Source organism: Macrobrachium nipponense, chromosome 19 (genome assembly GCF_015104395.2).
Source record: "Macrobrachium nipponense isolate FS-2020 chromosome 19, ASM1510439v2, whole genome shotgun sequence".
In the NCBI taxonomy this organism is placed as follows: domain Eukaryota; kingdom Metazoa; phylum Arthropoda; class Malacostraca; order Decapoda; family Palaemonidae; genus Macrobrachium; species Macrobrachium nipponense.
Window position 1 is genome coordinate 16,089,750 of NC_061088.1, and position 16,999 is coordinate 16,106,748.

The window sequence follows — 16,999 nt, forward strand, 5'->3', positions numbered from 1 at the left end:
GCAACAGAACGCAATACTATGTTAATTGGAGGGGTTATCCTGCTCAATTTATTTCGTGGGTCAACGAATCCCAAATTGTGCGGACATGAGTTGTAAAAAGGAAGCTTTAATACGTAAAAACAAAGATTTTCTTTTATTCATCTCCCGTTTGTCCTCCTCCGAAAGGAGTAGAGTAATTCCCACATTAAGCAGAACGTTTATTAGCTACCATATCCGAATTATTTAGAAATTTTCTTCATGGTAATCTGACTAGAGAAACAATCCTCATTAAAAAGCTCAGAAGGTGTAAGAGGGAAATCTACCAAGTATCTTTGAAAACGACAATGTTAGCGGAGAAGAAAAACATATAGAAGAGTCGCAAAGGGGGTGCTATTCTGTCCGTATTACTTCCTTTAGCAGCCAGTTTGATAGGAAGTCTTTTTATATAGGAAAATTAAAAAATGAAGGAGTTTTACGTTTTACCGGCCATCATGTATGATAGGTTAACAAAAAGTCGGGAAACTTGTGGTAACAGGGTCGGCAATAACAACAACAACAACATTAATAACCATAGCGTCAATAGCAACTACAATAATAATAGTAATAATAATAATGTTAACAACATCAATGCAGGCAGTGAAGACAGCAGTGGGGAAAGTAGGGATGACCGTGCGAAGAAAAAGAAGGGAGTGCCGCTAATTTTGAATGTGTTCAACTGCGAAGTTACCGGCAAAAGAGTAAATCCCGACCTGACTAGTGTTATTCCTATATTGTTCAAAGATCATCAGATACCGTATGTAACAGCCTTAGTTAATCATCTGCAAAATTCAGGCGCGATTGAATGGAATGAAGAAGGAGACTTGTCCCACCCGCTTAATGGATATAACATTTTAGATGTGGCTAGTGAATTTCAAGCGAATAAGAGGATGGATGATAGCAACATACCCAGTTATAATTATTTAATCGAACATGGCGGTATTAGTGAACGGATGGTGAGAAATATCGCTATAAAAAGACAGATAGAAGAATGGCACAGTTCGGTTAAGAAAGGAGGTAGCAGAAGAATGAAGAACAGGGTAGCAAAGAAAAAGGGGGATGTTTGGCTGCCGTATTGATGAATCACGAAATTATCAGAGGTGGACCCGTTCATTCCTGCAGGTGTAATAAACTTTCGAAGGGAACAGTTGTATCGGTGTATCACAAAATTATCAGAGATGAGCCTGTCCAATCGTGCAGGCACGATAAAGTTTCGAGGGGGTGCGGAGCTTACCATGAATCACGGCGATGGGGAGGAGAGGAGGTGGAAACCGCGGCAAGTTTAAGAGTGCATTAGCGTTTTTGGGCTCACCGAGCGTTGATGTGCACACTTCCATTCACTGTTCCAGATGGCTTTTTCACCCTGCAAGCTGGTTTTGGGGAGTTTATCCGAGACCAAGTTCAAAAAGGAGTGTTGCCTGGTTATAGCCACTAACTGTGTAACATATCGAAATTATGGATAAGTTGAAGACATCGTGAGGGTTTACCCCTACGCTGACATCGCAGGTCGCCGTTACAACAGAACTGGGACTAGATACGCATCACTCCATCACCGTGGGAGAGAAGGTATCGCCATTCTGACAGCACCCGAGGTGGAGAATACGTTCGACGCTGAAGAACTTGACCTTCCCATCATCTTCACGTTGTTAACACAATAAGGAATTGGTGCACCCGTGGAAGACAATGAATTCGCCAAATTGAGTATAATGTATTCTAAGAATGAAGACCATGTGGAAAGGTTGCGGAACGATGCGAGAGAAATGAGATACAATCACTTCTATTCAGCGTTGAAGAGTTTAAAATTTCAATTAAAAAAAGTATTGTGAGAAGATGTGAAATATGTCCTATTCCCTGCAGGGATAGGACAAAGCAGTCATGTGAACTGTGTTTGGTTAAACCAATACTTACCTGTGATTATCTCCTTTGGCGAGGAGATGAAACGCCACAGAAAGGTCACATGTATAGTTGTCAAGGAGTCAGTTGCATCCTTCATGGAAGAGCAGTGTGAGGGAGACGTGTGGTTGAAGGATTTATTTTCCAAATTGAGACGTTTGGAAGTGATGGACACAAAGAAATCAAGCCTCGGGGTTGAACTAGGCGTAGCTGTGTGACCCTCTTATGGAAAAAAAAATGTGCCAATCTGTATACGTACATGTGTATGTATGTATGTTCCATTATTTTGTATAATAAATAATTATTTTTTTATACTTTTTATTCATTCCTTCTAAGCTGTGTGGTATATATGACCTCAATAACATGTACTGTCAGTATTGTGTGTTCAGCATGTGTAGTGATCGCATTGTATACGTGAATAGCGGGGTGTACCTAGATTTATTTCCCGAAAACCGACCGTGTAAATTTACAAACAGGTTGGCCACTCCCATAACTCTATCAAAAGAGGTAGAACATGAATTAGGTGTCATAGGGGTTACACTACAAAACAAATCCTACGCTGTCACACTAGAAGATGAAGATTTCACACTCCAGTTTAAAGTCACCTTTCATCAGAGTTTGACAACTCGCTCATACACTTTCACGTATGTTCCCGCTATTGGCTCATTAGTGGGGGATATGAATAGATTGACTAGAGCACTCAATACAGACATTACAGAACAACTGGAAACGGTTTACGGTGCATACATTCGGGGTGTTATGCGTAGGGAAGGATTATTTTCATGGAATGAAGATTTGAAGAGGATGAACCTCACTTACATGAATGCTGAGGTTGCGAAAGCAGGAGTTGTTTCAGTTGTTGTAAAGTTTAGTGTTAGGGCTGCACGTTTATTGGGGTTTAACACAGGAGTGCAATACATGATTTATGGTGTGGGGGTGTTGGGAAATCATCACTCCAAAACTCCCTATCTCGATGATCACAGTATCGATTACGTTTACTTATATTCCAACATTATTCAACCCTCATCGCTGGGTGATAAAAACGGTAATAACCTGGACTGTTTCACCTTGGAATGTGGACAGGGTAGAGGTTCGCATAACGCAGTTTATAAACCTTTAAATAAAAATGTGGTAGATTACATTTTCATTGGTGTGACGAATCAGAAGGGGGATATTAAGTTTATTGAAGGTAAAAGCGTGTCATGCACCCTCCATATAAGACCTAGATGAGCGAAATTATGTGCAGTACTTCACCAGTATGATGGGTGAACACATTATATATGTGAGCAGTCTAGGCTGCTTGGACAAGTACGTGAATAACTCGGCGTCCAGGTTTGTGAATAGGTTACGTGCTCCTATATTCCTACCGAATGGGAACGAATATGAAGTGGGTCTAGCTTCGATTATGTTTCTGGGAGTTTATTATGCTGTATTATCAAGAGATGAAGAATTCTCCCTCCAGTTTGTTACTAAACGCGGTAAAAATAATAAGCACACCTATATTTATAGACCGACGACGGCTGTGTTAGTAGGGGACATGAAGACTGGTGAGGGCGCTTAACAAGGATATTTTTTAACATTTAAAAGTATATTTTGACAATGAATCAGCAGGAGAATTATTATCCCTCACGTTAAGAGGGGGAAGATTGGGGTGGGGGACATTATAAGTGTGTCCGTCAAATTCAGTAATAAAGCGGCCAGATTGCTGGGTTTTAAAAATAATACCGCGTACGAAGTTTACGGCCTTGATGCAGTGAATGTACATCTCTCGGTTGATTCCTTGCCCGATAATTGCCGTGTAGATTATATGTATGTGTACACCGATATTGTTCAAACGGCTGTTTTTGGAGGGAAACTACTAAATATATTGAATTGTTTTACATTAGAGAGCGGCAAAGGGAAGGGGATACACAATACGACATACAAAGCGCTGAACACGAACATTCTAGAACAGATTTCAATCATCGTCACCAACCAGAATGGAAGGCGCATTCATTTCAATAATGACTCGAGCGTCACCTGTGTGCTTCATATAAAGCCCAGGTAGGGAGGTATGTATAAAACCTGCATTTTTTTTCCACCCTTACGTTATTTACTTTCGCGAGCTCGTGTAATTAAGAATGCTCAAACGAGCGCTCTGCATAATATTCAAGGAAGGATTAAATGTTTTTTTTAACAGGTATGAGGGTCATCTTCACCCCACCCTCGGAGGTCGAATTTAAAACGTTGTTCTTGTCTGAACCCTTAAAGGAGAGAGCTGGTCTGGAAGACATTTTGGTTTTCTATCCAAGTCATAGAAGAGGTGGAGGCATATTTTCTCCCATGGCCGGCATTGCACACAGGGTACTGCCCGACCTGGAGTTTTCCCCTTAAGACGGTTGTCGCAGCAGCCGAAGTTAGGGCCTCCCCTGCAGTAGGTTCCACCTCTACGACGGTTGCTGCAGATACCGAAGTAGGGTGTTCTCCTGCAATCCCTCAGGCTACCACTGCCTCTGCTCCTGACGGCATTTCTGGCCTTACCCCAGAGTCGGTGCCTCCGTCTACTCCTAGGACTAGTATAGCCAGGTCCTGGAGGAATAAGAAGAAGAAGAAGGGATGTCATTAACAAACTAACCAAAGAGCCACATGCTCTCCTTGACACCTGTGCTGAGGTAGAGTGTCACATTCATTTGCAGAGTGATCCTGGCACCTACCCAGAGAAGGTAGCCAGCCTGATCTCTGCCAGTAAAGCTAACCCTCTAACCCCTAGAAATTGTAATACTAACCCTCACTTAAATATAATTACCTCATTGCATTTCCATCCTGGTCCTCTACTAACCACTCATCATCCTCACGCATCATCACCTCATCTAATGTATTTTAACAATTCAGTTGACGAACCGCTGCTGCGCGTACCACACTCTGGAATGATTGCGTCGCAAATTAACTGTATTGAGTAGGTTAGGCTAATGATTTAGTACCAGGGCATTAGGGTAGTAGCAAAAAGAATTTTCAAGTAACCTTACATAGGGGTAGAGTAGACTGTCGTCACAGACAACCCGTAGTTATCACTTAGGCTAGACTACATTACTCCAATAAGTTAGTACACTTAGCATCTCCACCTATAAGTTAGGTAGGCCACTGTAGTTAGCTGTATCGCTGCTCTAAAAACTTCGGTTAGAGTAGGAGAACTGGGTAGTCGAGACGATCAACTTATTTAAGCCAAGGCCTTCACGCCCGAAAGGGAGTGAATGCCTTCTTAACAGGGGGAGCTGCTACGTTTATTGATCTCCTCATCTACCCAGCATTTAGTTAAATATTTTGATTTGTAAAAAGGCAGTCATATTCCTCCAAATATCAGCTGATTTAGGAGGGAAACCAAAGCTAGCCAGCCAGAGATAGGAATTTCCTGCCTAGAAGGGACGTATCCCAAAGGAAAGGATGTAGGCAGACTGGTACTTATTAGGCTTACGTCTTAAGCTCTTTTTCCTGTGAACCCTCTGCTGGCTGTATGTTCTGTTTAATATAGGACAACACGGTTTCGTACCCGGAAAAAGTACACAAACCCAACTGTTAGTCCACCGTGAGAACATATTCAAAAATATGAACAAAAAGCCGGAAATGAAACAGATGTGGTTTATCTAGACTTTGCAAAAGCTTTGACAAAGAGACCTAATATATTAGCAAAAGAAATTAGAAAACACAATATCGTAGATAAAGTAGGAAGATGGTTAAAAGAATTTTTACACAACAGAAAACAGATGGTTATTGCAAACGATGAGAAATCGGATGAAACCAAGGTAATATCCGTGTGCCACAAGGTACGGTGCTAGCTGCAATATTGTTTGTTATTATGATTGAAGACATAGACAGTAATGTTAAGGATTCGGTAGTGAGTAGTTTCGCTGATGACACAAGAATAAGTAGAGAAATTACTTGTGATGAAGATAGGAACGCTCTACAAAGAGACCTTAACAAAGTATATGATTGGGCAGAGGTAAATAGGATGGTATTTAACTCTGATAAATTTGAATCAATAAATTATGGAGACAGAGAAGGAAAGCTATATGCATATAGGGGACCTAATAATGAGACAATCACAAATAAGGAAGCAGTTAAAGACCTTGGTGTGATGATGAATAGGAACATGTTTATGCAATGATCAAATAGCAATTCTGTTGGCAAAATGTAAAGCAAAATGGGAATGTTGTTACGGCACTACAAAACAAGAAAAGCTGAACACATGATTATGCTTTATAAAACATATGGTCGTAGTCCACTTGAATATTGCAATATGATATGGTACGCACACTATCAAAAGGATATTGCACAAATAGAGGAGTACAAAGGTCCTTTACAGCTAGATAGAAGAAGTTAAGGACCTAGACTACTGGGAAAGACTACAATCCTTAAAATTATATAGTCTAGAAAGGAGAAGAGAACGCTACATGATAATTCAGGCATGGAAACAGATAAGAAGGAATAACAGAAAATAAAAATCATGGAACTAAAAATATCAGAAAGAGCAAGCAGAGGTAGATTAATAGTGCCCAAAACTATACCAGGAAAAATAAGGAAAGCAACACAGGACATTAACCACTACGCACCAGCATCGATCAATGGCAGCATCTATTCAATGCGTTGCCAGCTCATCTGAGGAATATATCAGGAGTGAGCGTAGATGTGTTTAAGAATAAGCTCGACAAATATCTAAACTGCATCCCAGACCATCCAAGATTGGAAGATGCAAAATATACCGGAAGATGTACTAGCATCTCTGGTAGACATTAGAGGCGCCTCACACTGAGGGACCTGGGGCAACCCGAACGAAACTGTAAGGTCTGTAAGGTAAGGTAAGGGGTGATCTCATAGGCCTTCGTAATGACCCGGCGAACTTCCACCAGGTCCCCTCGCTGACTCTGATCCAGTGAGCGGAGGGCAGTCTTAGCCTTGCCATCCAGGTGCTTGGCAAGCAGGGCGGCCCTCTCTATCTCAGTGGTAGTGTAGTTTTCGAATAGGGCTTCCACTTCTTCCAGCCATGCCTTGGGCTCATCCTCAGTCCACTTCGGGATAAGAGCGTTAATGATTGCAATAGGACTGTGCAACACCGTAGGAGTGGGGCTGGGAGCTGGCTGCATGGCTAGGGCTTCGGCGTTCACCTGTCGTGCCTTCTCCATCTCGAGATCCTTCTCCTTGAGGGCTAGCTCATGCTCTCTCTCTTCTTCCCTTGCCTTCCTCTCTGCTTCCTTTTCCTTCCTCTCTGCTTCTTTTTCCTTCCTCTCTGCTTCTTTTTCCTTCCTCTCTTCTTCTCTGGCTTTTCTCTGGTTTTCTCTTTCTTCCTTTTCTTGCAGGCGCGCGGCATCCTGCTGCGCCTTCATCCACTGGTCCAGTGCTGCTCTAGTGTAACCGGCCTCCTTGCCCAGAGTTATGAGGATTCGGAGCCTCTCCAGCTCCATGGGTATATGTGGTTGGGCAGCAGAAGACATTTCTCTAGGCTGCAGTGGAAGCTCGGATGAAAAAGTCTTAAAAGACTGGGTGCTCTGTGGCACTTTGGAATTGGCACCTTCTGATGAGGCGGAAAATCAAATGGAGTGTGCGGCGTACGTCACACTTAAGGGCGTTCCTAAGTTGGGAGACGCTAGAATGGGCGACCTGTAGGTTCAATACAGGTGCACGGCACTTGTGGAGGCGTTCCTTGATTGGGTGATCCGGGATAGCGGATACACTAATGGAATGGGCGTTCCGTAGGACGGACACGCAGGTATAGGGCTACCTGTACGTCTGTACAGGTGCACGGCACTTCAGGAGGCGTTCCTTTTGGACAGCACTTAGGGCTGGTATGGCGACACTTTGGGAAGCGTTCCCTTGGGGAGTGTTCCAAAGGATCACTGACCCTTGTACATGGACACACTACGGAATTGGGCGTTCCGTAAGGACGGACACGCAGGTAGAATGGCTACCTGTACGGCTGTACAGGTGCAATGGCACTTATGGAGGCGTTCCTTGGACAGCACTAGTAGTGCTGGAATAGCGGCACTTCAGGAGGCGTTCCTTTTGGGAGCACTGGTAGCATGCTGGTGTGTCCCGTCGGACGACACTAAATGCAGTATACTCAAATATACTGAAGAGAAATGGCACTCTGTTCGTGGCAGTGTAATAGTGGAGGAGAGAAAGTAAAAGGTGGGAGTACTTCAGCAGCCAATCGATGGACAGTGTCACGAATTAGTGGCACTGTAAAATGGTAAGACCTGACGTGCACTGGTGGTGGCCAGTCCTAGACTGGTAGGCTTCCTTGTCTGGAAGTAATGAATTTGCGTGGCACACTGTGCGGGTTGTGCTTGAGGTATACGCAAGTCTTTTGTGATAAAAATGGAAAAGACCACTCGGGCAACGACAGGTAATGGTAATTTGAAAATGCTCAGTCCTTTGCTGAAGTACTCGATAAATGAAATAAATGCTTGCAAAACTGCAATGGACACAGGCGCATATGTATCACGCTGTGTAAATAAAAGACACAAGAGACTAAAATAATGTTAATTCTGCATGCATATAAGTAATGGACGTAGTACTCTTCGCTTCGTGAATAATAGGTTCTGGTTCTCTCTCTCTCTCTCTCTCTCTCTCTCTCTCTCTCTCTCTCTGAGAGGGTGAAAAATGATATATGACAAACTCCCTTGTATTTAATTGAACTAATACTTTTAGTTTTAATACGACGCAACTTGCGTTAAATGATTTACTTACGTTAACGTGTAATGAAAGAATTGCTTTGGATAAGGTTTATGAAAACGATACCGCGCTAGCGATGAACGATATTTACGTTACTGGTAGCGGCTTGGGCTTATGAAATGATTTGCGTTTACATATGAAATTTACAACGACGCGTTTTGCGTTAACAATTCTTGTGATTTACTCTTTGAAGATTTACGTTAACTTTACGTAAGGATACTAGGTCCTTGTGACAAGTGAAATGACGGTAAGGATTTTAAAATGAAATGTTAGCACACATTTGTAAATGAGGTTACGTTAAGTACGAAAGGAAATTAAACCTTCGCTCAGCGAGCGGGTGAGCGATGCTAGGTGAAACTCGTGGGGAGGCTAGCAGAGTGGGGTGCTATCAGCGATGGCGAATCAGCTGATTTTCTGTAAACGCAGAGGCGATTTACAACACGAAATTCTAATTTCTTATTCAGGATGAATTACGTTAATTTCTCTGGCAGAATGATAAGATACTAGTACCGAGATTAATATTATTTACGTTAAACTTTCAAGACTTACGTTACTTAGCTTAAATCGTTGAGATAATGCTTAAAGGGATAAAACATGGCTGCCCCTTTGAGTGAACCAAAGGTTGGCTGAGATAGCGCATGCACGAAGCTTATGAGCTGGCCTGAGAGAGCGCATACGCTCAGCTTAAGCTGAGGGTTAAGCGGTTACCAACACTTAAAGTTAAGTTAAAATGAATTCCCCTAACATATCACAGACAAAAGAATTGTACACTTCTTTTGCCGTAACTATTAGTAGAACACTCCTAACTAGCTAGGCTTTCTAACACAGCAATAAACCCTGGCAAAGCACTTCCTAGTTTGAACTAGTGCTTCTGGCATCTATCTTAAACACGTGCTCGTGTCTCGTCAGACGAGAACAATGCAATTTACAAAATAACAGAATTCACTCTGCGCTCTGGCCGTTACAATATAATATTTCTAACTAACACTCTTTTAAACACTTCTAATAAAAATACTTAAACGTACCTTAAGCTAACATTTGTTATAAAATAATCATATTATATGAATGGTATACCTAACCGTGAGTCAGTGTGTGTCTTCCGCTGCAAGTGTGCTTTGATTTGCGCTTTGTAAAATCATTTACATTTTACGTTTTACAAGGGATAACGGGATTTACAAGCTTTTTAAGCAAGCTAGGTTCGAATATCGGCAAGGTGCGCCATTGTTACGTATGAAGCCTGGCCTTGAAGGGCTCGAATACGTAAACAGAAATAGTTGAGGGAAAAACAGAATACATTACTTGAACTTACCGTAGAAAGGATTTATAGTGATAATTTACTCTAGAGGAAAAGGTCGCCAGAAACTCAGCTAATTACTTTACATCAATTTATTTACAAGAGGCTGCTTAACAGCCTGGGAAGGTAAATGCAACTGGTCCACACGTGGACTAATAATATCTCTCAAGTGGATGATAGTTGGCTCAAAATGAAATTCACATAAAAGCTGGTTTCGAAATCTTGCGGTAATGCAACACTTGCGGGCGAGGAGACTTGGACACGTGACTCAGGGAATCTGGAAAAGATCCCAGATTAGACAAGAAAAAAAAAGGACTTCTTGCACAAGTTACGATTATTCAGTTCTCTAACACTGGGGAAAAGGCACTCTAGTGTTTAACTGAGGTATGCAATGACTTCATTTGTCTGGGACGATTGCACAAGGGAAGCATGCGGCCATGAGGCAGTGAGAAACAAAGGGATATTCAATTGAGTAGAAGTTTGAATTTTGAAAACTAGGAGGTAAGGGACTGGCAATATGCTGTTTCACAAGACGTACCTGGATGCCATGATCAGTGGACCTTTGTGGAAAATGTGGCGTCGGCTTTGTCTCAGGTCTGGGGGCTCTGGGCGCGCCAGTAACGCCGTTAGGCCTAAGTGTGGAAGGCTGGCTGCGGGAACATCCGTCCGAGGTCACGACTGGAGCCGACTGAGAGCAAGGGCAGGTGTCTTTCCTGGGTGTTGGGGGTCAGCTTAACCCCCCAAGAGCAGGGCAATCCTGGAAACAGAACATACAGCCAGCAGAGGGTTCACAGGAAAAAGAGCTTAAGACGTAGGCCTAATAAGTACCAGTCTGCCTACATCCTTCCCTTTGGGATACATCCCTAGAGCTGACAAGTCTATTTTCCCCCTTCTAGGCAGGAAATTCCTATCTCTGGCTGGCTAGCTTTGGTTTCCCGCCTAAATCAGCTGATATTTGGAGGAATATGGCTGCCTTTTTACAAATCAAAATATTTAACTAAATGCTGGGTAGACGAGGAGATCAATAAACGTAGCAACATGTATATGAAATTTTTTTTCATATAAGTTCTTTGGAACTGGTATTGGTTGAGGAAGCCCACCTCCCTCCATAAAGATATATAACTGCTCTATATTACAATCCTTTCCAAGAATTGTAGCTAGAATAAAATTACCTACTCTGTCACGGCCTCAAGACAGGAACCTATGTCTCAAATTCCCGAATCTGGGACATTCAATCAGCAAATGTTTCACAGTCAAGGGCAAACGTAACAGTTGTTTTTCCCCTCCGCAAAAAACCGGAAGGATTTTTTCCACGGGACAATCAAGCAAAACTCCCCCTGAGTGAGTCTTGCATGTCCAATCCTCAATCTGCACAACATCGTTTCCTGTCTCCTTGGCATATACGGATATGACCAAGGAGACACTGAAGAATTTGTGAATTTTAACCTGGCAAACAATTTTTTTTTTTTTTTTTGAAAATTTAGTGTTAAAATATCCTTCCACTGGGACTGCCAACATCTTTTAATTGTCTGACCTATTAGAGGATATAAATCCTGATATGGTAGTAGGCATCTTGTGGGTTCTGGGGAGCTGACTGCCGAATATGCAAGTTGGTCAGCTTTCTCATTCCCAGCCACCCCAACATGGGAAGGCACCCAACACAACTTTATTTCTTTCCCTCTTCTTTTTAGTAAAAGCAGCCATTCCAATATATCTAAAATCAGAGGGTTTAAAAGGATAAAAGATTCCAGCGACTAAAGAACACTTCTTGAGTCGCAATATATAATAAAATTATTTTCGTTCCGAATAAAAACTTCCTTTAAAGCCTTTAAAACTGCATATAATTCTGCTGAAAAAATCGATGCAACAGATGATAACCTGCCACTTCTCTCTAAATCAGGGAAGGCTACCCCAAAGCCGACGCCAGCATCTGACTTTGAGCCAACCGTGGAAACTGCAGTGGAGTTATCATGTTGCAAGGAGTGTTCTAAAAATATTGACCGCATGGCCTCACTGGACAATTTTGTCTTGGTAAAATTAAAATATCTACAGAATTTTACCTCTGGAAAGTTCCAGGGTGGACTAACTGAATATTTTGGTGGTAAAATCTCGTTCCTTGGAATATTTAATTCCCGGACAATATAATTTAATCTAAAAGCAAATGGATGAGGTTACTTGAGGTGTTTTTCATAAAACTGCCAATGCCTTTCATTTCTCATACAAATGCTGGTTAAAGACTTAGGTAGTCTCTGGAATGTACACCAGTTCCAAACATATTAAGTTCACACACACCACGATAAAGTAACTTACAGTATAAAACAAAGAAAACTCAATCACTAACACGAATTTACGTTAACAAAAGAAATCTATGTCAACGAACGAATTCCAGGTGTGTACGATAACGCTTCTGCGACAAATGGTAGAGGAACGCCTTTACGTAGGTGCATGATGGGACAGATGCTGACCAACAGGAGAGCAGGATATTACGGCGGTGACTAGCACCAGGAAACAATGGGAGAGCAGGAGGATGGTGGAGAGTCTACTGAGTTGGCGACGTGTGAGTTTTAAAATTGTTCTCAGCGGCCCACGCGAATCTCGGTTTACGTACATACACCCTTTCGCAACCTGAATTATTTTTGTACAGAGAAGCAAAAAATCTTCGTCTTTGCCTTTGTAACCTGGATTTTTCGTACATAGGGACTTTCGTATGTAGAGGTATCACTGTGTGTGTATATATGTATATATATATATATATATATATATATATATATATATATATATATATATATATATATATATATATGTCCCTCCTAGTTATTTTTCTAACCTTGTACAAAAATATATTTTTAACACACTGTGACTTTTAATTGTTTTCCATAATAATTAATAACACAATAATGATACTAATATGTCAGTCACTTGACATAATAGCTAATATAAACATATACTGAAAATATACATGTCTGGTAAAAAGTGACCAGTAGATTCTATAATAGATATATATATATATATATATATATATATATATATACATACTATTTATATATAAATATATATATTTATATATATATATATATATATATATATATATATAGTATATATATATATATATATATATATATATATATATATATATATATACATAATATATATATATATATATATATATATATATATATATATACATTTATATCCATCTATATACATATATAGGTGTATATATATATATATATATATATGTGTGTGTGTGTGTGTGTGTATATATACATATATATAATGTAGTCTCAGCTAAATAGATAAAGAAACCCATCAAGAAAAAAATGTAACAGAAAAGTTTGAATAATATGTCAAAGAGGAACAAAGAGGAAAGCCAGGACTAAGAAAAAGAGAGAGAGAAAAAAAGACACTTAAGCTCACAACCCGTCCCCACCCTCCCCTCCCCCTAACCGGGAGAGAGAGAGAGAGAATTAAATTATATAATACACACTGCGCACTTGACGTTTTTCTCAGTGATACCAAAAGTACCAAGAATGACATTTAATCCCAACTTCTGGGATGACCCAAGGACACAGCAATGACTTAAGCCTCCTTGTGTTCTTAGTGTTTGGATTTCATAATCGAAGCTGTGAATTTTATGCATTTATTTATTTATCTATTATTTTCTATTTATTTATTTATTTATCTACATAGCTTATTGTTGCAAGTGTTTCTCAGAATAACTTTCCGATCATATTTTCACTGTACACTTTTGCCTACAAGTGTGCACAGTCAACAAGCATGATATTATTATTCACATGAAAAACTTACAATTCATAAAAAAATAATAAAAACTATAAATGAAAATATGAGCCAGGGAGGTTCTGCTTTATTTTTATTTATTTATTTTGCTTAACTTACAAAGAAAACGTAAATGACAAAAAGAAAATAGGAAAAAAGCGACCTAACGACGATTGTAAATGAGAGAGAGAAAATCATATCTAAAAGAAAAAACTCCCATCTCTTACTTTTGTTAGCTGTTTCATGCTTAGGATGACGGATGACGAATGACTGACAAGTGTGTTCGTGTGTATGTACGCGAGAGTGAGACACGAGGAGGGAGGGAGAGGGGGGAACTGATTTCGAAGACTTTCCATCAGAGAGAGAGAGAGAGAGAGAAAGAAGAGGAGGATGATATACATTCATTTGCATAGCACCAAGGCCAATACAGATTGGGGAAACCCAAGGACGGCAAAGAAGGATCTGAAAGAAAAGGCTCTCTCTCTCTCTCTCTCTCTCTCTCTCTCTCTCTCCTCACTGGTATTCTTGTAAGGAATGTTCTGGTGTTACAGGCGGTCTTCATATAATTTCATGAACCGAAAAAGGAAACAGCAATTTTTAAACTGATCAGTGTTTCTTGTTTATATTATTTTGAATTTGCTAAGATTATTTCAATAGAGATCTTCGTAAATTTCGAAGTTTTGCCCGTGTACTATCTCAGATATTTAAGTGCTGCAGAAACCAAAATCAACTTCAAAAGTTGGCGCTACCTTCTAAATGAATTTCTTTGATCATTCATGTGTCATTTACGACATAATAAAGGCCGAATCTGTGCAAATGCCGTGTAAATCTAAGGCCAGTTAGAGCATTTACATATAAAAACCAACATTCATTTCACTGGGCCAATTAAAAAAACCACCCTGGGATGTGTAAAGCTTTCTGACGTTTCCATCCAATTGTCCACAACATTTTTTGTTGGATAAAATCATAAAAGTTAAAAGAATCTAAAATGCAGTTACGAAAAGATTTACCTTGTCACTACATATTTGTTAGTCTAATTTTCCATATGGACGATCGAATTCTGGTAAGCTTGCTTTGCAAATGACTACTCCCTGGATGGATATTAATCGCGATTTCAGTGATCATAATTACATTTCAAGACAAGAGGCCAAGTCAGTCATAGAATAGTGATATGAAAGAATGCTGATTCAATCTAGAAATGAGGGGGGGGGGGTATCAAATAGGGTGTTTAATAAAAACTAAAATTTCAGTTTTGATCACAGAATATTTAATGTACTAGATTCAATTAAGCGGGGGCAGGGGGCGGGGGGAGGAAGGAACCCATCTATTCGGGATTTGAATCATAACTAATACTTTAGTTTTGACCACAAAAGCAATTTGGTTTTGATTCAAAACCAAAAAAAATTTCTAACTTAAATATAGGGCAACTTAAGTCTTATAACATTATAAGATCTACATTTTCCCATGGATGAACTTCTCTTCAGAGGTCTCCAACACCAGCCAGCCCCACATAACCAGTAATATCTCTGGAGAATTAATCCCCAGATTTCACAGTGACCTTTTTCAAGCTCTCTCTCTCTCTCTCTCTCTCTCTCTCTCTCTCTCTCTCTCTCTCTCTCTCTATATATATTTATATATCATATATATATGAGATATATATATAGATTCTATAATATAATCTATATACCGTATAATTATTAACTACCGTAAATATTATTACTTAATTATATATACATGAATATATATATATATATATATATATATATATATATTTATGTGTGTGTGTGTGTGTGTGTGTATCATGTACACACACACATATATATACATATATATATTAAGAGAGAGAGAGAGAGAGAGAGAGAGAGAGAGAGAGAGAGAGAGAGAGAGAGAGAGAGAGAGATCCACAAGTCACGTGGCCGCCAGTATCAATCAAGTCTTATTTAAGACGACTTGTTAGACGCTAGACTTGTCGGGTTATCACATGATTTCATTAACATCATTATAGCCTAAGCTATGAAAAAGCTGCCGGTTACTCATTTAAATATGATTTTTTTTTCGATCGTGCAGCACCAGTTTAAATAAAAAATTACTATACCTTTACCCATCTACTCTACATCCTTTGACTATGTATTATGTTTTAAATCTTAAAAATTTAATGTAGTTTGTTTTCTCGGTCACGTGACAAAAGACGAAAGGGCGTTGTCGATTGTGAAGAACAGCACAGCTCATCTCAAGGCATTCAGTGTCTCTGCAGACATGGCCGCGTGTGCAAGAGCTGCGACTGTCAGTATCTTTTTATTCCTGACGAAGGTGACGCTAGCGACACCTGCCACCACCCCTGCGCCGCGTCTGACGGAAAACGACTGCGCTGTGCACACTTTGCCGATCGAGGTTCTGCAACAGCTGATGAACAGCGCTGAGGTCATCCTGAAGAACTCCGACTCAGGAACGGCGGCCCAGCCCGGGACAGGATCATCCGACGCTGCTCTAGACGGTAAGGAATTGTAACTGAAAGTGGGAGTCCTTCAACTTAGTCGGGATAAAGGAGTGGGGGGGGGGGGGGGGGGGGGGGGGGGGGGGGGGGGGGGGGGGGGGGGGGGGGGGAGGGGGGGCGGGGGGAGGTGGGATGAATCAAGCGTCAGACGATGTTTTACATATTAAGGAATCGAAATTAAAAACAAGAAACTTTTACTCAAGCCTGGATGAGGGTTGGAGTGCCAGGTTAAACAACCAACCTCACATTTGAGATAACAAAAAAACATCCAACTCCATTACTTTGAGAAAATGGAAACACCCAACCTCACTGTTTGAAAAAAAAAAACACCTAACCTATTTAAAAAAACACACACACACACAACCTCACTGCTTTAAAAAAAAAAAAAAAAAGTAACTTCACTGTTTTTGGGAAAAAAAAAAAAAAAAAACTCACTGTTTTGAAGAAAAAAAAACACCCAACCTCAGCAAAAAAAAAAAAAAAAAAAAAAAAAAAGTTAAAAAGAAACCCTCAACTGTTTTGAAAAAAAAAAAAATTGCACAGTCTTGAAATAAAATAAACTAACTCACTGTCAGAAAAACAAAAAAAAAAAAATACCCAACCTCACTGTTTTGAAAAAAAAAAAATCGCCTAACTTCATTGTTGAAAAAAAAAAAAAACGCCCCAAAAAGCACTGTTCTAAGAAAAAACAAAAAAACACCCAAACTCGCTGCTTCAAGAAAACAAAATGCATCAAACCCCACAGCTATGAGAAAACAAAAATACTCAACCCCACTACTTTGAGAAAACAACATGAATTTAGAAAATTGAGCGCCCAATAA

The 16,999-nt window shown here is 40.1% G+C and overlaps 1 protein-coding gene across 6 annotated transcripts in view; it reads left to right on the plus strand.

The window, feature by feature from the left end:
* The window catches only part of LOC135214228 (fibrinogen-like protein 1), a 47,744-nt gene that overhangs the window by 18,213 nt on the left and 12,532 nt on the right, over positions 1–16,999 (plus strand). For 3 of the 6 annotated variants that reach the window (XM_064248314.1, XM_064248324.1, XM_064248307.1), the window contains exon 1: positions 15,872–16,178. The exons of 1 other annotated variant lie outside the window; for it this stretch is intronic. In XM_064248314.1, the coding sequence (XP_064104384.1) occupies positions 15,941–16,178 (238 nt within the window). In that variant the 5' untranslated portion in view covers positions 15,872–15,940. Of the gene's footprint in view, positions 1–15,871; positions 16,179–16,999 lie in introns of those variants that run through there. 2 more of the 6 variants (XM_064248293.1, XM_064248300.1) reach the window with 2 other exon arrangements.